The sequence below is a fragment of the Solea senegalensis genome, linkage group LG14 (genome assembly GCF_019176455.1).
Source record: "Solea senegalensis isolate Sse05_10M linkage group LG14, IFAPA_SoseM_1, whole genome shotgun sequence".
NCBI lineage: Eukaryota > Metazoa > Chordata > Actinopteri > Pleuronectiformes > Soleidae > Solea > Solea senegalensis.
This window is the reverse complement of record NC_058034.1, coordinates 20,691,429-20,715,886: the sequence shown is the minus strand read 5'-3', so window position 1 is coordinate 20,715,886 and position 24,458 is coordinate 20,691,429. Positions and strand designations below refer to the sequence as shown.

Genomic DNA, 24,458 nt, shown 5'->3' with positions numbered 1-24,458 from the left:
GAGGAACTTTTAGAAAATTGGAATCTTTGAACTACTTTGAGGAACTTTGAACCTTGTTAAGGAACTTTGAGAAGCTTTGAACCTTGTTGAGGAACTTTGAGAAACATTGAACTTTTTTTGAACTCTGCTTTGGGGAACATTGAGAAATTCTTAACTTAACAAACTGTGGAGGGCAGAATCACACCTGTCAGTGTACAGCCTGCCATAACTACTCAGAAGAAGAAGAAGAAGAAGAATACCAAAAGTGTTGCTCAGTCCTTCCCTCTCATGTTGCACGCTTGTGTAATTTTCTTGTGTTGCAGGAAACTTCATATGTTTTTTTTCACACAACGTGATTGACACTCACCGTCTGCATGTAGACCTTTGATCTTCAGCTGTTGGACCAAAACTGAAAATGTTCTTTTTTCCTCATTAAAACGAACACAACTGACATTTTTTTAATAATCAGCATTAGCCAGTGACGCATTTTTGTTCTAGAAACAATAAGTCTCTAAAACGTACATTTTTTCATCCAAATTTGCCAAATTTTTTGTTTTTTTGATGACCATTTAGTTTTCCGTATTTAATATTAAGCATATACATTATATTTTATTGAAAATACTGTATATAATTGAACAACAGTGGAGACATAAAATGTACATTATACGTAGTTACAGTTAGCAACCCTGATTTCTAAAAATCCGTTTTGGGCGTTTCGTCACGCTTTGTGGTCAGTTGTGCGTCATATTGGACGTGTTAATTTTAATTACGCATCACGTGATTCATCTGTTGTGCAAAATGATTGAAAAACAGTGTTTTGATGTTTGAATCTTTTATTAAACCAGCGTCTGTTACACTTGAGCGTCTTCCCTCGGACAGAGTGAGTGACAGTTGACGTTCAGATACAGACGGACAAAAACCCTGTAGGACGGACAAAGACACGGCTTCACAGAGCCACCGCCGTCGTCTCCCCCCCACTGTCTTTATTCTTTACGTAAGACGAACACCATCAACACCGACCACCAATTCATCATCAGTAAGAACCAAGTAGAAAAGAAAAAACTGACAAAAATGGATTAAAAAGAGCTTCATGTTTTTCTTCTTTTTAAAGCTAAATACTGTGACGTTTGTGTAATTCATGTTGTTTATCCTCACGGTTTTGAGTAAATTCAAAGTTAAAGAGAGTGAAGAGCCCATGTCTGCATGCTAACTGCTAACTGCAAGATTTTTCACTGACTGTACATGAAAACAAATGCGAACTCTCGCTACGAGATTCAACAGCAACTGAACTTTCAACATTTTTCATAACTTTAGTCGTTTTTTTAGTAACGTTTCTCTCAGAAAAGTGTGAACTCGCTCTCATTGGATAATCAACAGGAAGTCATGTTCCATGCAAATGAGCGTACATGGTGTCCAAGTTAGTAAACTAGTCAGTAGCCAGGGTCAGAGGTCAAACTGAAAACCCCACCACAAGAGGAGGACGTGCACCTGCTGCAGTTGTCACTCACACAACCTGTAGATAACAGAAAGCTAAGCTAGCAATTTTCCTCTGCTTCCTTCTCAGTGCAAAGCTAGCAGTTCCCTTATGCTTCCTGCTATATGCTATGCTAGTAATTTCACTCTACTTCCTGCTCTATGCTATTTTAGCATTTGCCCTCTACTTCCTGCTCTTTGCTGTGCTAGCATTTTCCCACACTTTATGCAAAGCTTGTAGTTCCCCTCTGCTGTACGAGTGTTCCCTCGTCCAGCTCTATGCTAAGCTAGCTTTAATTTGATCTAAACATGCTGTAACAAAGCTGACTGTGTCCAGTTGTCGGCGCGATTCTGTCTCCAGTGCTCGTCTCTCTCTCTCTAACGTGGTGGAGCTGCAGCTTCACTCAGGCAGTGATTGGCCACGATTGAGTGAGGACGCAGGTAAAATGTCAAAGTGACAGGAAGTGGAACGTCACGTGTGTCTGAAGCAAACACATCTGTCTTTAGAGGAGTTTTCAAACCTTAGACCTGGTATTGACATCTGTCCTGGAACATTTGGCCACAACTGCACCACAATTAAGCTATTCATATCTGAACCAGGAGTGTTCTAAGGGACTTTGGGGCCCCTGGGGGACCCTTCATAAAACCCATTTTCTGTCTCCTGTACATAGCGATTGTAAAAAATCTAGGGAGTTCTGGCAAAATTGTCTATTTGCCATGGTTTTCCAACATGAAACTGGGTCTGGAAGCAGCACAAAAATGGTTCCTTGCTTCCTCTTTGTGTGTCCGGACATTGTATGCAACTGTCCACGCACACTCTTAACGTTTTAACCATTAGGAAAATAATTTGTTGGTCGTTTTTAATTGCGGCCGTCAGTCGAAGCCATCTTAGAATGTGATTTGATTGATTGAATCTGAAACTGAATTCAGGACACATTTGGATGTGTTCCCACTGGATTTAAGTGACGTGATCACTGGACGTTAATACCAGGTCAGGAGTTGAAATAAGCTAAGGTGATGCCTACAGTCATATTTCCCTGTGGTCGAGCGCGTCTGTGTCGGCGTGTGAAACAGTCGCCGCTGTGGTGAGGACTCTGTGGTTTATACGTAGCAGCTGAGTGGTGAAGTATGAGAGCGAGGAAGCGGCGCGTTAGCAGCGAGGTTTCATCTGTACGACACACCACACGGAATATCTCTGTGCCCGCACAAAAAAGAAAAGAAGTGACTCACATCAGTTGATTCAAAACAAGTTACACGTATCGTAGCTTTAAAGACACACATTCTGAGACACAGCATTAGACCTGAACTGTCCACACACTGCCCACGTCCATCAGTGTGAATCAAATTTACACTTTAACAAGACGTTGTTTTTCGAAAACAAAAAGGAACGAAACCGCCACAGTCTCTTCCACTGTCACATTATGATGCTCCGCCCCCTCTCCTTTCTTTACATACTTATTTTTACATCATCTGTACAGTGTCAATATACATACATGTTATTAATCTGGAGTGTGTATGTTGGTGTGAGTGAGCAGCACATCACACACAAACACTCATCACAGTCTCTTAAAGGGATCAATCAGGATCTTTTTTAAAGTGGTGTTGTATGACGTACTTATACATCGTCAGTGTGTTTCATACTAAAAACACATTAAAAATCAACATCAGCTTATGTCTACTCTATCTTAACAATGTCTTTGCTGCTTTATCTCACAGTTAAACGAGCTTTTCTGGCAGGAGACTGACATCCGCTCACTGCCTGCACCAAACCCCACTGAGAAAATCAACAATTTTAGCCTGCATGGACAATGGAGTTGCTGGTCTACTGCTGCCTTGTTTGGTGAGTTTGTGTGACTGAGGTTATATGAAAACCAAAGATTTCAAACACCAAACTCTCTAAAGAATTTCATGAATTCATAATTTAAATTTACTGATGGAGGCAGACGTGGATTAACAACCCCTGTGTGCTGTGATGTAAAATTGCCGGTTTTGTCAATAGAGTTTTGTATTGGGGAAGAAAGAGGGTTCACAAAATGCTGTGAACTGACGAGATAAAGCTGCAAACATATTCTTAACATAGGTGAGACTTAAGTCCTTTGTTAAGCGGCAAAAAAATCAGTTGTCCCAGCTGTTCCAGGCCCCTCTATTTCTCCCTTTGCAGTATGAAACACAGTGACTATGTATATACAAGTACGTCATACATTCCCACTTCAAACATCCCAAACTGTCCCTTTACAGAGAGAGAGCGCGAGAGAGAGCGAGAGGTTAATGTAGCCAAAGATTAACAGTGACACCTGGACACCAGTGTTTTTTTCGTGTGTGTGTATGTGTGTGTGTGTGTGTGTATATGAAGTGTTCACAATCATCTGTTCAGTCGTGTTTACAAAAGAAACACACACACAAATAAATCAAAATGTACAGCGGCATTAACAGTCATACATTAATACAAAGTACACACTCGCTCACACACACAGTACATCCTCAGACACACATACATCCGCTCGTGTGTCGTAACAAAAACACATACACTCACTCACAGGAGTCTATAATACTGTATCTGGAGAAGGCATTACAGGAGATCTCAAAATAAATAGAAATAAATTAAATCATATATATATATATATATATATATATATATATATTTATTTATATATATATATATAAATATATAAAAAAAGAACAGGTTAGAAACATAGAAACTCTGTTAAATACAGCACAAATATCAGAGGGACGCAATAAACACAGATGTAATGTTGGGACGTAAGACAGACGAGCACACGTTCACGAAGCATTAGTGAGCAGGAAGGCCACACACACACATACACATACACACACGTTACAGGACAGTATGTGTGTCACATGACTGTCCACCACCTTTGTGTGACGTGATTGGAACATGGACGCGTCCGCTTAAGTCTACAATACTTTAATAACATGTTTAATCTCGCCGGTAAACTGATGATGTGTAAACCGTTAAATATCCTGCACCAAATCCCATAGAGAAAATCAGCGTTTTTAGCTCACAGGGGCTCCAGAGCTGCTGCTCCACCGCTGCCTCCTTTGTTGTTTCTGTCGCTGAGGTAAATCTGAGCAAAGGATTTTAAACACAGAAGTAATAAAATGACACATTTGAAGTTGCTGTTGGAGGCGGCAGTGGATCGACGACTCCCGTGTGCTGTGGTGTTAAAATTGCTGGTTTTCTCTATGGACTTTGGTGCAGGGGGAGGAATGAGCGATTTAGAAATAGACACAGACGTCAGTTTCCAGTTGGAAACGGATGTAAAAAAGGCAAGATAAGGTGGCAAACTTGTTCTTAAGATATCGCAGACTCAAGCAGAGTGGTTTTATTTGGTGAGGGTTTTGGTTCGAAACTCAATCTCGTCTTTTTTTGAGCGCTGCAGAGAGACCGTGGTCCTTACACCGTCAATCGCTAAAGCGAAATGAGTTAAATGAGCGCGCGTATGAACGTATAGAAGTCGAACCTCTACCCGCTGTGATTCAGTGTCCATGTTCTCGTCACATCACGGCGACTGAAAGGCCGACAGAGCTCTGACCCTTGCACCTTCAGTTTCGTCTTCAGCTCGTACACAGCGTCTCGTCACTTCTCAGTCTAGTGTCTGAGACACAACCAAAACCCCGAAGTAGTGACAAGAGGATTCAGTAAACCTGGTCCCTGAATGCTTGAGCCTGATTTATACTCTGTTGTTCAAATAATCACTGGCTGTCATTAAACTCAAGGAAGAAGAAGAAGAAGTTGTTATCTTGTGAGTTATAGTTGTGTTTTTTTGACCTCTTTCAAAGGCCTACTTCCTTTTACTTGGGCTGCTTGGTCCCTTACACTTGGTGTCCCTTACACTCAGCGACAGGGAGGAGAAGTGTTGTTTTGGTTTATCAGTTTGAGGTGAAACGTCATCACAGAGACGGGAACTACCAACACAAGGGCGTCATAGATAAAGAAGTTGACTACAGCAACTTCCGCTAAGTATGAGCCAGCTCCTTAACTTCCAGTCAGTTTGTCGTAAACTTAGAGTGGAACTTTTTTCACCTTTTTCTCTCCGGAGCGCTCCCTACAGTTTTGGAGGGGGCGCTCTAAAAATAACACTATCACTTCCTTCATCTTGTGTGTGTTTAGTGCCATGAAGCAATTTTCACTGACTTGAGTGCAACAAAATACAAGCCTCAAAACAAGCTGGTAAACAAGCTAGCAGGCCCCGTCACTGTAAACGACAGCAAAAATACAACTTTTCATCAAACTTTTTACGAGTAAAAACTGAATTATGGACATTTAACCATCACAATGACTCTGAAGCTGTTAAATTAGGGCAATAGTTCAGTTTTTATGGAAATATTAGTGATTATATTTCCAATATAGAGCCACGCAGCATGTGAAACATTTCTCTCACACAGCAGAGTATAAATCAGGCTTTCACCAGAGTGTGACACACAAATTTCCTGCTCTCGCATCCTTGTGTAAGACATGTGCACATTTACTGTGTGTGTGTGTGTGTGTGTGTGAGCACTGGGGGTGGGGAGGGGGACAACAACCAGTTAACACACACGAGTCAGACTCTCAGAATGAATGAGTGAAGCTAGTGCGTAGCCGCGGTGACGTGATGAGATCCCTGCTGATTCCTTCACGCTCTCATGTGTACAGTCTGTTGGTGTTGGTGTATGTGAAGGCACACACAGTAACTATATGAACAAACTCAGAATACTGTCAGTCAACGTCCGTTACGAGGGTGACACCAAGAGAAGTAGAAAAGAAAAGGAAACTCATAAATGTACTGTACAGTGGACAGAACGTCGCGTCGGTTCTGTTGGATCCAGCGGGAGAGCGTACGTGTTGGAGATGTGAGGTATTCACCCAGCGGCAGGTGATGTTCCTGTGCTGGGCGAGTGTGTACGCGTCTGTCATGGGCGGGGTTAAAGGGCGCGTAGAGGAGGCGGGGTCAATGTGTGTGTTTGTGTGTGTCAGGGAGGCGGGGCTATAGGATTCCATCCATGAAGCTGGTGTCCAGCCGCTGGATCAGCACCCGGATGAAGGACATCTCCTTGCGTGTGTTCTCAAAAATCACCCTGGGGTCGTCGGACTGGCAGCGCAGACAGTTTGGAGCCATCACCATGGCCAGGTTGTTCACATCCATCTTTGTGATGGTGACGTTGGCAGACTGAGCAAATACCTGCACAGAGAGAGAGAGAGAGAATATGAAGCCTGAACCTGAGGGAAGAGCTTTTAAACGGATAGTTCAGGGGTTTTGTTGAAGTGTTTCCTGAATTCTTTTATTATATCTTATGAAAAGCAGCTGTCTCTTTTTATCTTTAACATGCCATATTTTTCCTCTAACCTCTTATATTTAAAAACTCACTCAAAAGTTTTTTCACCTTTTTTCTCTCCGGAGCGCCCCCTACAGTTTTGGAGGGTTGTTTTTTACGTCTAAAAATAACACTATCACTTTCTTCATCTCATGTGTGTTTAGTGCCATGAAGCAATTTTCACTCAATGATTTGGATCCTGAACTATCCATTTAACTTGTATTGAAAATTGAAAATAAGCAAAAACAAAGGAGGTTGTATTTAATTTAGGTCTAGGGTCGGGAGTTCTGGTTTCGTGCGTGCGTGATACCTGTAGGAAGCGGATGAGGTAGCAGAGCACCAGTTTGTTGATGTGTGGCAGACCCAGCACCACGTTCACAGCTGCCTCTGGGTTGTCATAGTGACTGATGCACTCATCGTAGAACTCGTGAGGGATCAGCGGCTCCTCCAGTTCCCTGTACCAGAGCTTCAGCAGAGACGCTGAGAGGACACACAGACAGAGACAGACGGGGTGAGCCCTCGTGTCTGTGTGTGTGTGTGTGTGTACAGGGCTTTTTAAGGGTTAAGTCCTGGTTTTAGGGTTAGAATGAGGTTTATAGTGGGATTAGATTTGTGTGTGTTTGTGTATTAACCTGGGATGTGTGGGTCCTCCAGTCCTGTGGGGATTTTCCACTGATCCACTTGCAGCTTGAGGGCATTCACTTCATCTATGTCCCCTGGTACCCTGCAGGTCAAAGGTCACATAGGATGTTTACACTGTGCACTGTGGTTTGATTTAGTATTTATAATCTGTGATTAAGATTAAGAAGTCTCTTGGATGAGAAGTGAAACAAACATTTTCTCTGCGTCTTCCTAAGATGAGTTCAGTGAAATCACAAGTTTGAAAGCTAAGAGACGATAGTGGATAGTGGCAGTGGTCTCTGCTCCTGACTCCCTCTCACCTGAAGATGCCTTCAGTCTGGTCTCCATTGAGACCCAGAACCTCCTCAGAGAGGCGTGTCTGCACCCAGGGCAGCTGATGGTCTGGATACCTCTCCTTCTGCAGCGCCATCACCTCCTCCAGGGAGGAGCCGAACATGGATGGACTGAAGATGGCGTTCTTGGCGTGTTTGATCTCCTCCAGACAGGGTTTCTGCAGGCCCTGCGGACACACACACAGCGACACACACACATGGACGTCAGAGGGAGCAGAGGACACAGGACGTGCAGCTCATTAAAGGTCTGTTCACACCGTGAACACCGGTCAAACCGCGGGGTCCTAAAAGTGACAAATGATCTCTGTTGGTGACCTGCTCTCTGTTTGCTGCTACATGATTCACAGGCTCTGAGCCAAGCTGCTGCCTGCCAACACACACACACACACACACACACACACAGACACACTCTGACATAATACACGTGACATGTTCCAAACAGACTGTGGGTATTAATCTGCTGCTGTAGCAGACAAACTCTTCTCTGCTTCTTCTACCAGACTGCGTTCAGACACAACAACATCTGTGTTTTTAGCTTTAAGACTTTTTTACCGAAGTATATTTTTTTAAAGTGACTAATATTTGTTTTCCCTGATATTTTCTGACACTAAATGTTGCACAGAACAAAACATTTAAATCCTATTTTGTCCTCAACAACTCTTTCTGTGTGACTCTTCAGTAATCAGGCCGATATTTGACACTTTTTAATGATCTGCATTGGTTGAATATTGTTTATTAATCCAGATTATTACAAATGAAGCAACCAACCATTTACATCTCACCATAGCTCCTTGGAGACATGGTGACCTGGTTTCATTTAACTTAACTTAAGATAATTTAAATATAAAGTGTGTAAAATTTAACAACATTCATTGGTGAAGGTTGCCTGTTGCAGCTGAATATCCCTGTAACTCTACTGTAAAAACGTGGTCGGTCCAAAATGGCAGCCTCTGTCGAGCCGACCCGGCTCCTGATATAAAAATAAAAAATAATAAGAATTAATACAATCAGGTGATTTAATCTTCAATCGCTGACAAATGTTACAGTTTTAACACACTGGACCTTTAAACTCTGAGGATGAGCTGAAACCATAGAAGAGTGAGGTTTCTTACCTTCTTGGCGCCGGTCAGAGCCGCTTTAGTCAGTTTCCTGTGACAGTATTTAGCGTAGCTGCTAATGGCCACTCCTGAGAGAGAACAGAGAGACGAGAAGACGGATCAGAAACGTGTCAGCCTGATGAGCACTTCATCTACACAGAGGAGTGGAGGCCATGAAACCAGATTACAGCATAATCCAGATTTGTTTCATTCAAACTGCCAATTTTTCCCAAGGCATTCGGAAAATTCTGTTAAGTGGCTTTGACGACGTTGACGGAGAGTTAGGAAAATCACAGAAGAGGGAAAGAAACGGCAAAATGTGATGTAAATGAATAAATAAATGATCAGTGGGGAACCGTCAGGGCCTTCTACGCCTCAACGCCCAACATTAATTCTGGACCAAAAAATATGAGTATTAAATAATTTATATAATAATGTATACATATATATATATTTAAAACATGTATGTCATTTAATTTAATACAATACATTTAATACGTTTTCTCTCATCTATGTTCTAAAGTTAAGTTTACTGTCAAGTTCCCATCAGCAATGAAAGGGTTACTGTCCTGAAACATGTTATCCAATCAGAATCGTCCGTCTCTATTAGGCCCAGTTAGCTGGTTCATTCATTGGTTAGGACTTCTCGAATCCCGGAGAAGTCCAAGCTGTGTGTTTTGGTTTGGAAAGCGATGGGAAAATTGACCGATCACGGTTTGACGATCCTTGTTTATCCTTTCACGATCCTCGGCCTTCGTGAAGTCCGAACAGTGCAGGTCGAACTGCAGACCACAGCCACACGACACGCCCCCCCAGAGTGCTGAGAGAGCGATGTTGTGGCTAGCTTGATAGCATTGCCTTTGTCAAGGCGGCCTTTTCACAGAAAAACGTCAAGTATTAAAACAATGGAAGTTCAACTCCAGAACCCGAATGAAAAGAAAAGGTTATGAAAGTGGAAAGGCTTTTCAGGACCGAAAATTCTTATTAGTTGGAGATGTGCGCACAGCATACCGGAAGCTGCACAGTGAAAGCTACAGGCTGCGAAAGCTACAGACTTTGACTTCCGCAGGCTCAACATTGAACTGACAGTCATGTACAAACTTTGGCAAACTTTGAGGCAAGGAGCCCATCAGACCTGCTGCACTTTCTGACACTTAACGAGCTGACAGAGAGCATGCCGCAGCTGTATCCCCTCACCTGCCTCCCCTCCCCCGTGGAGCGGTCTTACTCGGCTCTGAAGCCAATTAAGACGCACGCCAGAAACACTACCGGACAGGATCGCCTTTGGTACTGATGTCCATAGAGAAAGGACTTCTTTTGGAGCTCAAGTCAAAGGACACACTTTACTACGCTGCCATCGCCCACTTCACAAGGAAAGACCGACGAATGGATTTCGTTTTCATGTAAGGTAGGTCTATGTTGTAAGACACATCAAGGGCGTCACTTTGTTTATAAAAGTGCCAGGGATAATAACCATAGCTTAAGCTTAGCTTATAACCGGGCACACCACACTTCATTGTATCTTAAAAAATAGTCTTTATATTACCAGCTTGTGCATTTGAAATTGTATTGTAGTTTGAGGATACTCGTGAATTTATTTGTCAATGTGTGGTTTGTTGTGCGCCTTGATTTCATAGCGCTGTCCATGGTGATGAAATGAGCCTCGGTGTTGGTGTCAGCAGCGTCACGGGGTGACCTCATTTTATACTTCCAGATTTTGGCTATGTTTGCACTGAGTATGTTTATTTAATTTCAGCTATGTTGCCATAATGGTCTCCAGTTTTATGAAGTTAATGTGTTAATGTTTACTTGTCATCGTTAACTCAAGATTTAATCCAGCTGTAGTGCTCACGGTTCGCCACTGAATGATCATATATGTGTATATATAAAAATCTAATTATACTATATTTATTGACCTATAACACAAAAAATTGTATCCATACAAATATTATCTTGAATGTAGGACGGTAGTATTTTCTTTTCTTTTATTATTTTATTTAAACTTTATTTTACCAGGTAAAAAAAACCAACCCATTGAGATCCAAGTCTTTTTTCCAAGGGTGACCTGGCCAAGAGCTTATTATTAAACTTATTACTAAACTACTTAAAATCATAAAATGGTGAAACATGTCAACATTCTAGTCCACGAACCAACAAAGAAACCAGATCATATTCACATTTTTTTAAAACACACATCAATAATAAATCTATTGATTGTTACAGCTTTACTTGAGTACATTAATTAAGTCAAATGTAATTCATTTTGAAGGGTTTTTTTTTGGAATAAAGCCACATATTATTTATTTATTTATGGTATATCTATAAATAGTGTTTTCTCTCATTGAAAAAATTTAAACCTTTAAAACTTGATCAATATCTATCTATCTATCTATCTAGTACACACTGTCATTTAAATATATATATATAAAAAAAAGTCTTTATTTTTCACGTAAAACCAGACAAACACAGAGGAAACAAAGAAGTTTGGCTGTGATTTCTGATGCAATCTGTGCTTACACTGGTCAACACCTCATTATCCATCATGAGCAACCTATAAAGCCGCTGCCCTACATTATCTGTGAGACACCTGTGGGGGGACTACACTGTGCTGTTCACCCTGTCTGCCTGTGGGGGGCAGCAGAGCACCAGCACAGCCTGGCTGTACTCTGACATTAAAGAGCAGAGACAGAAACACATTGTTTTAATTTTTTTACTGTGTTTTACTGTGTCTCCTGCTGACTTGTTGCATGTTGTGCCTTATTAAGCATATCAAGCATCTCTCACCCGCAGGGGGCGCTCTGCATGGCTTTGATTTGGGTGATTGATTTTCTGTTAAGAATAAAGAGTAATAAGTGATGTTTGTTGCATTTTATGTCTGTATCAGCTTCCCTCTTGTCCGATATTGTAACCCTGGATTTCCCCAAAGACTGTCGTGAGTGTGCATCCGATCAATGTTCCCCACATTACAATAACAACCTTCTCTCTCTCTCTCTCTCTTATGAACCACTTCAAATGCAGAATCCGTCTAATTGCATTGGCGAGGCTGCGGTGAGACGATTTTAATATCAAATAATAATTTTTCAAGTTGTTTTCGTGAAAATTGTGTTTTTACACACTCAGAAATGCTGCGTTTTCTACTCTGGGACTGTGAGATTAGATGTGATCCGATCAAAGACAGTATGTTTTATGTGGAAGGATGCAAAACGTTATCAGCATTAAAATTTGTTATCAGATATTGGCAAACACACAAAAATCCAACGATTATTCTTACATTCTTGTAGCAGTAACTTGTTTGGTCCATGTCAGAATGTTTTAAACTAAAAACCTCTTTTTGATACAAATTTGTCTCTGTCCGGTTCTACGTTTCATTTTCATTTTGGAACCTTCACGGTCCAACCCGTTATTATGTTAATTAATTTTCACACAATAAAGAAAATGTGTGTGTATCTACATCTGTTGTGAGATTAGAATGAAAAATATTGTGTAAAATTTCACTACAGAAAAGACCTCAGGGAAAATGTCCTAACGTTCTGGAACCATCCTCCTCTTAAAAAAACCTAATTATACTGTTTTTATTGACCCATAACACACAACACAACATGTTATCTTGAATATTGGACAGTAGCTAACACTTATTTCCATTTTTAATAAATATTTTAAGTGTTTTCTAAATTATTCTAAGTTATTTAATTCACAAGACGGTGATAAAATGTTCCCAAAACCACAAAATGACAGCATTCTTGTCCACAAACCAACGATATAACAGTTTACCAAATAAACCAGAACATGGAAACACATCCTCTGGAGACCACAAGTGTCTAAATAATTACATTTTAATGTATTTGTATAGCACCAGACCAAAAGGAAGCCTAAAGGAAGCATATGTAAGGTGAAAAGTATCGGTCCCAGCATTGTACCTTGTGGATCTCCATAACTGAATTTAGCCTGTATTAGTGTAGAACATGAGAAAACTTTGATCTGTTCTAGTCATTGCTGTGAGCACATAATGCTGTGTTGCTTCCTCACCCTTGGTGTCATTGAGCGGGTCCATGTGTCGGTAGATGTAGCCCTCCAGGTAGGCGTGGAAGCGCGGCGTCGGGGGGAAGAAGGCCAGACAGATCGCCATCAGCTCCCAGCCTCGCTCCAGACTGTCGTAGCGAAAGTTCTCCGTGGTCTGACGACAAAGCTGGATGTAGAGCTCGTCGCGGAGGCCCTGGTTACTCCACCCACGCACCACAATCTGACGGAGACGAGCAGAGAGGGGTGAGTCTAAGTAAATAAATAATAAGAATCACGACTGTAAACTGTACTCTGGAGCTGAACTACCACTGTTTTACACCTGAAAAGCAGTGTATATGTGATCTGATCCATGTACTAATAGGGGAAAATAATAATAATATAATATCAAAAGTGTTTTGTGTTTGTACAACTATGAAAAGAGTCTGAGTTTGTGGCACAGATGTGACGACGAGTTGCAGCAAAGCACTTTAAAATAATGAATACAAGGCTTTTAAGAGATTATGTTGAGGGAGCTGATTTATGTTTGTGTTGTTTAAATTACGTTGTTTATTGATGGTTTATTTAAGCACTGGCTGGATGTTCAGAGTGTAAATAACTTGGGAGATGAGGGAAATCAGTATAGACTTCTTTCTGCTCCTTTTTTGTCATATTTTTACTTACTTTTTAGTATGTGCTGATGTTTTCTTCATAGCACATATTGGAAATACCTCGTATCAGCAAGGTTTAGCATTGTGTAGGTCATCTCAAGGACATTTGACTTAAATTTACATTGTTTTGTCCTTCTAAGGCTACTGTAGACTGTTTCTATGGTAACAAAACCACAGTGACCATTAGTCTCAGCTGATTATACACTAATGCAAAAATAATTGTAGTTATGATATTACGGTAGATATTCTTCCATTTATGTGTGTGATTTATTCCTGTAACTATTATCAAACTCCTGGTTGTGCCGCTTCACCGGAGCTCGCTCCCTGTATGAAAACCTGGTGGAACCCGACACGACTAATGACCTCATTAAATTTCAGGGGTTTAAAACATGTACGGCCGTGTATGAAGAGGTGATTTAAATGTTTCATAATAGTTCTGCAAATGTGTCCGGCGACGAAGCGTGAAGCCACTCTGGCAAAGAAAGTGTTTACTGTCCGGTGTTATTACCACTGCAGAGTCTGTCTGTCCGTCTGCTTCACTGTCCAGTCTTTTTTGTTCCTCTGTGAGCGTTGATTATTTGTGGATGATTGTGGGTGAGCGAACACTTCCATCACGACAAGTGCAATTTTATAAAAGAAAACATCCATAATGTTGTGTGGTGTGTGTTTGTTAAGCGCGTTAACTCTCCACACAGTTTTATAAACGAGGCTCTCTGTGTTTTTAAAAAAAATGCTTCCTCTCAAAGTCGCACTGTGAACAAGGGCATGCGCGGCTGCACAGTGTGACGCGGCATGTCACTCTTTAGCTGTGCCGCAGAGAGGAGGAGGAGGAGGAGGAGGAGATCATTTCATTATGATTTTGGAGTTTAGGTCTCGTTCACACGGAGACAGAGCTGTTGCTTTATTTTTCCCGTCCTTGAAAGTACACGGCGTCATTTGTGAACTCTAAATGTTGTAGTGCCACAGAAATAGATGTGGATCACGCCCATGGTGTCCAAACGACAAAGAAGACAACAACAAAGAGATTTCTTTAAATTTTATGGCTGTAGAATTGTCTTTTTCCAAAGATAACTTTCACTTTTTCTATACCTGGCAGTTCTTCAACTGTTCAGGAATCACAGTACTGAGAAGCTGACGTCACAAACAAATGTGTGACGCGCTGTTGAATCTTTGTCTGGTATTGGGATGGTCGTTCCGTGGGAGTCCTGAGGTTCTACCGTAATGACCTGAGGTTCTACCGTAATGACCTGAGGGTCTAGTGTAATGACCTGAGGTTCTACCGTAATGACCTGAGGGTCTACCGTAATGACATGAGGGTCTACCGTAATGACCTGAGGATCTACCGGCGCAAAGCTTTCCGGTATCCATCCATCTTCTACCACTTTGGCCAAAGGCGGAGTCACACCTTGGACAAATCGCCCAGTCCATAATTTTTGAACTTTCACTTTTTCCATACTGAGGTTCTACCATAATGACCTGAGGTTCTACCGTAATGACCTGAGGGTCTACCGTAATGACCTGACATCTACCGTAAGGACCGACGGTCGCCCATGAAGGTCTGGACGAGCTTGAAGATGTCGAGGGTCTAGCGTAATGACCTGAGGTTTTACCATAATGACCTGAGGGTCTACCGTAATGACCTGAGGGTCTATCGTAATGACATGAGGTTCTACCGTAATGACCTGAGGGTCTACCGTAATGACCTGAGGGTCTATCGTAATGACATGAGGGTCTACCGTAATGACCTGAGGGTCTACCGTAATGACAAGTACATGGGCGCAAAGCTTTCCGGTATCCATCCATCTTCTACCACTTTGGCCAAAGGCGGAGTCACACCTTGGACAAATCACCCAGTCCATAATTTTTTAATTTTCTAGATATCACAAGTGGTCTAGGAGGAGTGACAGTAATGATGGTAACAGAAGGGTTAATCGAGCTAAGGCCGTAGTCTGACTACGACAAGGCAACAGGATAACTTACTATACATGCGGAGGAGAACAGTGAACAGTGAGATGGTCACGCTGTGGTTATGTGGGTTTGGTACCTGCTGCACAAATTAGATGGAGCGTGGCTCTTGCTGTCCAAGTAAGAACGCCACTGGCAACAGTAACCACAGTTTATACGTTGTCGCTTCCTTAGATAGAACGTTTATTTCGGGAAAGGCCAAAGATCGGGAAAACTGGCAAGATAGGACTTGAGTGTTGGACATGGTTTGACGAGCTCCCTCCCATGTGTACTTGGCCCTTAAGTTTCTAAAATACACCCACTGCATCACAGTGGGCTCGACCATCCATCATCCTTCCTAAATGACCCGATTACAAGTTAGACTGTTTACACCTGGCATTAAAATGTCTCCTGTGACCACATGAGATTGGATCTGGCTTCCCACACTCCTTTACCTGGCCGCTGTCTGCACGCCAACCAGGTACCCAACTCCTCAGAGGACGGACAGTTGGGTTCAGTGAGGGCGAGGATGGAGACGTTTGTCTTTGTCTGTATGACCACGCACTTCCTTCCTTTTGTTGGAACCAAACAAAAACTCTTAGCGGTGGATGCAAAGGACGCGGCTACAGCTCATGTGAATCGCAGGACACATTGATCATTGATGCTTCGAACACAACATCTGCTTGTATGGACGAAATCCTGTAACTGAGGATGAGGATATCAATCACACAATGGATGTTAGCTAAACCAGGTCTGAGTGGAGTTTACGGTGTGTGCGTGGGTGATTTGTGCAGCATCCACACACCTCCAGAGCCACAGCGAGGGGGTCGACCTTGGACCGACGGTCGCCCATGAAGGTCTGGACGAGCTTGAAGATGTCGACCGCCTCCTTCTTGACGAGGCGGTCCGAGGTCATGATCATTGGCTTCTTGATGGGTTCACTGCTCCAGGCCAGCATGTTTGCGATGGACACTTTTCTTCTGAAAAGACCCTGAGGAAAAAGGAAAGAGACCGAGAGGAGGAAATGAGGTCACTTCTGCAATCCTCGGCGAGGAACCTTCCTAGAACTAGTGCTGCGTTCCATTTGTAGTCAGAACTCAGACTCGGATTAGCAGGATTTGGTGGGAGGAGACAAACACAAACACGGAGAGAACATGAGAAATCAACACAGAAAGGACGGAGAACAGACTGGAGTTCAAACCCAAGACCTTCCTGCTGTGAGTCATCTGTGCCAACCACTGTCTCACCGCACCATTGGGGAGCAGGGAGTGACATTTCCTCCTCAGTCGTAGTCAATATTGTTAAAGTTTACATATTGTTAAAGATTAGAATCTTTAAGGATATTAATAACAATTCTTGTTACTGAACGGTCGTAAAAAAAAAATAATCGATGGATGCTGTGGGTTTTTTTATGAACCTGTTGGACACTGTTATTGACTGAACCATTACGCCAGTGCAGCTCCTCGTAGGGGTCAAGGGTCAATATCTTGAATGTCAATATTTACAGTGTAATCAGTAATTCAGACGTGTGAGGAAATAGTGTTTGTGTGAGTGCATGTAAACAATTTTGTTCCCTTTTTTAGGACCATTTTAACATTTATGAGCTAATCAGCAATTATTCATAATTCCATTTCAAATATCTACAATTTAATCCTCATCGGTCAAATTTCTATTTCAGATATCATTAATTACTTTGGAATAACGACCTGACATGACCTGTGTTTTACATACGGCACTTTAAATTACTTTCTAGATCTGTATAAAATGGTACCTGCCAATGCTTAGCATCAGTCCTGTTCTGGTCAAAATCAACATATCGTATATCAGCAAAATAAAAATTTAAAATCTGATAGAATCACACACTGAATGTCTCCTCTGGTCAGGAGAGAAAAAACAACTGCTCAGTAGAGGTGGGACATTTTAAGCTTAAAATTGAATCCCGCTATATACTAATAACGATAGTTTTTGACAATATTTAGTGGAATTTCAAAATAAAAGCATTTGTTTTGATAGTTAACAATAAAAAAAGTTCTTATAACTTTAATAAATAAAAAAAGAAATATAACTTTGAGTCCTTAGACTGTGAAAATGCAGAGTCATGTTATGTGTTGCTTTTTTCTTCTCCATAAGAGAAGAATATTTGTTACACAGTCAGAGAATTTCATCTCGTGAAATTTGCACCAGCACAAACGTGACATCGTTATTGGCAGACACTTGAGGTCGTGACTTCGTTATCGGACACAAAAAGTGATATTGAACCATCCCTGTTCTTAACATAATGGACTTCAGCGCCACCTACTGCTACTCCTACGTTCACACGGTTTCTTAGGGCAATTTTTTTGTTGAATTTTGCGATAAATGTTTGCGAAAACTCGTAACATGACACGGCTTCTGTTAAATGAGCACTTTAATGTGGGACACGTGAGCTGAATCTGAGAAGTGCACTTAACGTGAGAGACGGTGACATCACTGACGAGACGTGATGTGTATGATGTCATACAGACACATCACACACACACACACACACACACGCACACACTCCTCAGTACCTGTGTGTGTTTGTTGAAGTGCTTGGACGCCCAGTTCTCGATGTCGGTCTCCGAGGACGGCTTCCTCAGGGTGAATTCGGGGAAGATGCCACAGCTGGCGCTCGGCATCATGTTCCTGGCATTTCGACTGGCCTCGAACTGGGCGCAGGCTCCGAGGTCCTCCGACTGACGAGCAGACAGACAGACAGGCAGAGAGAGAGGAAGCGGAGAGCTGAAAGTTTGTGTGGCAGCAGAGAAAGCTGACTGAGATTATTACTGACGTGTTAATGCGTCAACATCCACAAGGTTATTTCAGAGCAACAAAGAGTCCATTTATTCTTCACCAGCTTGATTAAAATGAAAAAAAAAAAAAAGTTACAGCGATGGATCAACAGCGGCCAAAAAACCCTGAACATGAAGCTCGTCAAACGCTGTCAGTATTTATAGACACAATCTTTTCAAGATGATTTGTAAGATATTTCAAAAACAAATGATTTCAAAACTCCACATGAGCCTTTTTTAAGACAAAAAACTCCACATGAGCCTTTTTTAAGACAAAAAACCAGATTACATTAGAGGAGGTGGCTTTTTTTTACTCATCCTCACAAATGAGAGTTGGATGCTGCTGTTTAATTATGACACAGTTACTGTGTGTGTGTGTGTGTGTGTGTGTGTGTGTATCTTTGTGAGCACCAAAAAACTTATATACCTAAGGAAGTGAGGACATTTGGGCTGGTCCTCACATTCTGATACCCCTAAAAATTGATTTTTGAGGATTAAGACCTGGTTTTCGGGTTAGGCACTTTGTGATTCTTAAGGTTAGTGTAAGGGGCTAGGGATTGCATTATGTCAATGAATGCTATGAATGCTATAAAAACATGTGTGTGTGTGTGTTTTACATGGTTTTGTGTATAATTACTGACTTTAATTACAGACCAAAAACCTGTCCTAATAACCTAATGAGGCAAAACATCACTTTGAAGCACAGTATAATCAAAAAAGTGAGCCATGTAAAAGTCGTGTCATCATTTTTTAGTGAATGGGGGGGGTTATTAAGAACATTAAGAATGTGCCTGGCTCTTTATCTCACAGTTAAGACGGCTTTTTCAAACAGAAAAGTGAAGTTTGTGTCACATGAAGAAAATCAGTGATTTAGCATCACGGCACACAGGAGGCGTTCATCCACCATTGCGTCCATCAGTAATTAAAAATGTGTTACTGTACGACTTCAGTGTTTGAGATGATTTGATGGGCTTCACTTTAGTCATGTAAATCTGTCAAACGAGGCAGCAGCAGAGCAGCAGCGCCCCCATGAGCTAATAACGCTGATTTTCTCGATGGACTTTGGTGCAGGAGTGAGCAGCTGACACATGCGTCAGTTTACAGCCTGACTGAGAAATATATTTTTGAAGAGAACATACTATTAGGCAGGCATAGATTTTATGAGGTGAGCCTTTTTTTAATTGGCATAAATGTGTTTTCTCTTGTGTCCCCGCTGGCAGCCATGTGTTCACTGAGCATATGCCTGCCGGTCCTGTGTGACTTCTATAAACAGGAAACATGCACAGTCATCTGTATGTAAGACACTCGCTCTGTGTCAGTGCCTCGCACAACTAGACTTTACCTGAAACCTGAACTATCCCTTTATTACGATCCTCATGATGTCTGGAAACATGGTGACACTGAAGAAATATGAGCCGTCTAACGATGCAGCCCATAAACAAACTACCAAGCCATGGAAATGAGCCAACACTGTCAAATAAACCTGGAATGATCCTTTAAACATGCAGCAGTACCTGTGACGGGTGGAGGTACGGCTCAGGAGAGGCCAGGTTGGTCTGGACGGAGAGGCTTTTCTCCAGCAGGGCCTGAGGAAAGCCCAGCCTGTCAAACGTGCTGCGTTTCCAGTGGTGACCGTCGCTCTGCGCCAGCGCCTCGTCCTCACTGAACGCTCTCACCACTGGCCCCGGTAATGGCAGAGGCATCGCGCCGTCACTCTCGTAGCCGTCCTTGGAGCTGCCGCTCTGCGCCACCCCGCCGCCCTGGCCCGAGTCCCAGCTGCTCCGCTGCTTCATCACCTGCTGAGCTTCCCATGCTAGCCTGGCCTGGGCCAGCATGGCCTCCGACGCCGTGCCCGTCAGCTCGCCCTCCGGACCCCCGCAGTACGCCAGCTCCTGGGGGAGCGAGGGCTTGCGACTCTTGCGCTTGCGGTTCCCCCCGGGAGAGAAAGCCCCGGGGCCACCTGTAGACGGGGAGGAGAGGGAGTGGGTCTGGCTGGACGTCCAGGATATGGAGTCCTCGTAAAGCAACCTCTGGCCTCCCTCTCCACCCTCCCCGCTGTAGTCCAGCAGGAGGCGGGGGTCCCTGATGAGGGACTGGCTGTGTTGCAGAGTGTAGGACCCCCCGTACGAGCCACTGTAGCCCCCTGTGGTGCCGTAACGCAGCAGGCGGTCGGCAGTCTTGAAGCGAGGGCTGGAAGATGACTGCTCCACGTACACCAGCTGTTTCACATACTCTTTGCCCACAGGACTGTACTCAAGACTCTGGGTCTTATCTGGACACTTCTGCCTGGTCAGAACCAGCTGGCCATAGGGCGATTGGCTCTGTTTGGGGGAGTGATACAGGGGGGCCGAAGACTTCCGAGCTGGAGACCTGCCAGTGCCGTAGAAAGAAGAGGAGTCGGTGAGCTGCATGTCGGTGGGGGGCTCCTCGTAGATGGGAGGGGGCTGGTACTCTGACGGCGGCTCCTCATACAGTGGGGGTTCATAGGCGTAGCGGGGCGAGGGCGGCTGGGAGTCCGCTGAAGAGCGCCGGTGGGTGCCGGTTCCGCCGAGCTCGGCCCGTTTGAGGAAGGGAGACTGACGGCGGTCGGCATAAAGAACGGGGGAGCCGTCGGGCTCGGTGGGCGGGTTTCCTCCAGAGGAACGCCGGGTTCTTGAGGTGGTGCCCCCTCCAGGGGGAGCACCGGGGGTTGGGGGGTCACAGGGGGAGTAACCGTTGCCCTGGTGGGCCAAGAAGCTGGGCTCTCTGTCGGTCACCTTGATCAACATTCGCTCCTTTGTACCAGTGTTCCACCTGAAGGGAGAAGTCCTGAGAGGAGAGGAAGAGAGAGGATTAAAGGTTAAATAAGGTTCTCTGTCACATGGAGTAATCTTAAAGAAGCTTTTCAAAGCCATGTTATAATCCCATTTATGCCAGAATATCACTGTGTTTTAATAAAATGTAGATGTAGCTCAATGTGTTCCTGATTCCCCTAACAAAAATTCAAATAATTCAAAATTAAGCACCACTGGAGAAAGCACTCCACGGTTTATATAACCTGCTGGTGTGGTTGCAAGAGGTATTGACACACACACGCACACGCACACCCACACACACACACACACACACACACCAGTGTTTGGCTGCCAGCAGTGAAAGAAGGAAAAACGGATTAAACAAAAAACAAAAGGCTCAACAAATAAAATCTATTCCTGCCGAAATCTTTATCTTAACAACGTGTTCATTGCTTTATCTCATAAATGTGACAGCTGGAAACTTAAGTTTCGCTCCCACACCAAACCCCACAGAGAGAAACAGTGTTTTTGTGCTCACAGGGACACAGGAGCTGCTGGTTCAACGCTGCCTCGTTCAGGAGGTTCGTATCACTTTGGTGAATCCGAACGAAGCGTTTCAAACACTGAAGTCACAAGGTGACACATTTTAAACTAATTGACAAAGGCAATTGTCAGTTAACAACTAATATAAGTGCTATGGTGTAAAATCACTGTAAATTTCACTATGGGCTTTGGTGCAACTTGAGTTTCCAGTCAGAAAAAGCCGTCTCACTGCTATAATCACCTTTCTTATGATATTTTTAAGTGGTTATAATCTGTTTCACCCCGTGCTGGCAGCCATGGGCTGATTCACAGAAGTAGTGACACACTATTCAGTGTTGAACTCGAGTCTGTGATAAATATCACGTACTGTGAATCAGAAATCCCCTTCATTTTCATAACATGGAAAGCAGTAAGCAAATGAGGAAATCCAGAGAATAAATCTGCACTGTAATATACTCTGAGAACACATCCCCTCTGATCTGAGCTCTGTTTTAAACCATTATTCATTCATTCATTCATTCATTCATTCATTCATTCATTCAATGTGTGTTTAACAAAAGCTAAGGTGCAGCGTCACTCAGTCATAATTCAGCCCTCGACTTTCTCTCTCAGGGAAGAAAGAGTGGAAGGTTATCAGGTAAGCACACGCATACATTATAGATCACACATGTATTGTGTTGTGTTAAAAATGAGCCAAGACACAATGTCAAAAACCACATCCTACATCAAACCTACAGCCCGAGCAGCAGCAGCAGCAGCACAGGTGCAACGGCAGCACTTTAGGCCAAGCTGAGATCGTCATGGCTACACTTTTACAGACGGGAAACAATCATGAACCATGATGACAGCAAAATTGTGCATAATATAGTTTATTTAGCTAATTTCCTTTCTATAGTAACCCGTTTCTGTCAGAAAAAAAGAGATATAAAAAGTCATAATTATGAGATAAAAAGTTGAAACTATGATATAAAAAATCTTAATTATAATGAGATAAAAAGTTAAAAATTATGAGGCTTCCATACATTTCAGTCTATTTCCACCTCTTTAATGGTTTGATGATGCCCGCAGCTTAGCACTCAGTACTGCCCTCTCTTTTTAATATTTCAAGCTTTTTTTCCATTACATGATAAACTGGATATTTTCTTGGAAGAACTTGACACTGACTGACATTTGTTTCTTTTTTCCTTTGGGAACAGGAACTGTCGGGTAATTAATTCACTTTTTCATGCTTCCGTTCATCCGTAAATTACATATCTGTCAAACTTGGCTTTCAACTATCAGCGATTACAGCAACTCTCATACATTTGAATTCATGTCATTAAGTCTGATATACATTATCCTGTAATGGACTGTGATGACGTATACAGAACTTTAATCTGAGGTTGGACCAACACTTCCACTCTTCTTGGAAGACTTTTTTGTTCGTGTTTCTACGGGAATTTGTGTCCATTCTTTCTGTAGAGCATAAGTCACTAATAGGCGGAGACTACATTTTGACCGCCAAATCTTTTTTGACGTTTCTACTTTTGCTACTCATTGAAAGGGATATCCTGCCTGTCTCTGATTGGCCAGTACTACTCGGCCAATCACAGGCAGAGTAGGGTGGGCCTTCACTGAATAGAGGCGTGGAAAGCAGCTGGTACCATGGCTTCTTCTTAAACGTGATCTTTGTACATGAGGACATTTTCTCTAATCAGACCTCCTTAAATCCTAATTGATTATCCCCTGATGTAGAAGCATTTATGAGGTCAGACAATGATGTTGGAGATGAGAAGGTCTAAGGCTCACAATTTCTGTTCCAGATCATCTCAAAGGTGCTCCATGGGGTTAAAGGTCAGGTTGAAGGTGTGTGACAAACCACATCCTTATAGTCCTTGCTTTGTTCACACATAAATCATGCTGGCTAAATCATGCTGGAATAGAAAAGGGCCTTCCTTTAAACTCCAAAAAGTTGGAAGCATAGCATTGTTCAAAATGTCTTGTTACGATTGTCCAGCACCTGCATTCAGGTCCTGTATGGCTTGCATGACCTTCACAACACTGTTTATTGCAGTATATTATTGAGTTTTCCCAACTCTAACGGGTGTTCAGCTGCTCTGTTGTCACTTGTTTTACTGTGCATGTGTTGCATGTCCTGGGTTTAATGTCGACACACACAGATAATCAACTAACTAATCACCCCGACAGCAGCAGCAGCCTTTGGCAACGACAGACCTTTACTTCATCACCTCACATTCACTGAGTGGGCCTTCACATTGCTGCTTGTTTGTCAGACAACCAGACGGAGGGAGGAAGAGCAAGGGAGGGAGGGAGGAAGGGTTAGTGTGGGATGAAAAACAAGTGGTGAACTTGGCCAGAGGAAGGGAAGTGTGAAATCGATTGAAGCAATGGCCACCCCCTCCATTTCTAGACACTTCCACGCACTGATCCCTGGAGCCACTGCTCAATAGTGGCAGTGAAAGTGTTTGTATATATTAATCTGTGTGTGTGTGTGTGAGTGAGAGAGAGAGGAAAACAAAGAGCAGCACGATTCACCATTTCACTCCAGCTCTAATTCTGCTTCCTTGTCTCTCTTCCATCTGTCCGTCCATCCGTCCACAGCTTCTGTCTGTCCAGCACGTGTCAATCACTTCACTTATTTTCCGTCCTGACCTTCTTCTTCTTCCTCTCTCTTTCTCATGTTATTTTTTTGATAAATTATTCATGATTATTTGACCTTCAAATCAATCTTCACACTCACTGCTGCCTCGTCCACTCTGTCTCCAACCACAAACCAACTTTATGTGCTTCATCACAGGTGTGTGAGTGATTAGAGCACATTCACAGTCACAGTGAGGACGTCTGTCAGGACATAATTATGCGGTTTGTGCCATGTTTTAGAATG

The 24,458-nt window shown here is 42.8% G+C and overlaps 1 protein-coding gene across 2 annotated transcripts in view; it reads right to left on the bottom strand.

The window, feature by feature from the left end:
• Positions 1-4,623: 4,623 nt before the first annotated feature.
• arhgap39 (Rho GTPase activating protein 39) overlaps positions 4,624-24,458 on the bottom strand; it is a 76,434-nt gene continuing 56,599 nt past the window's right edge. For both annotated transcript variants that reach the window (XM_044043878.1, XM_044043877.1), the window contains exons 3-11: positions 19,772-21,065; positions 17,997-18,161; positions 16,253-16,438; positions 12,863-13,076; positions 8,852-8,925; positions 7,707-7,906; positions 7,398-7,489; positions 7,076-7,245; positions 4,624-6,632 (exon numbers count right to left, since the gene is read on the bottom strand). In XM_044043878.1, coding sequence (XP_043899813.1) covers positions 6,438-6,632; positions 7,076-7,245; positions 7,398-7,489; positions 7,707-7,906; positions 8,852-8,925; positions 12,863-13,076; positions 16,253-16,438; positions 17,997-18,161; positions 19,772-21,065 — 2,590 coding nt within the window. In that variant the 3' untranslated portion in view covers positions 4,624-6,437. The remainder of the gene's footprint in view (positions 6,633-7,075; positions 7,246-7,397; positions 7,490-7,706; positions 7,907-8,851; positions 8,926-12,862; positions 13,077-16,252; positions 16,439-17,996; positions 18,162-19,771; positions 21,066-24,458) is intronic.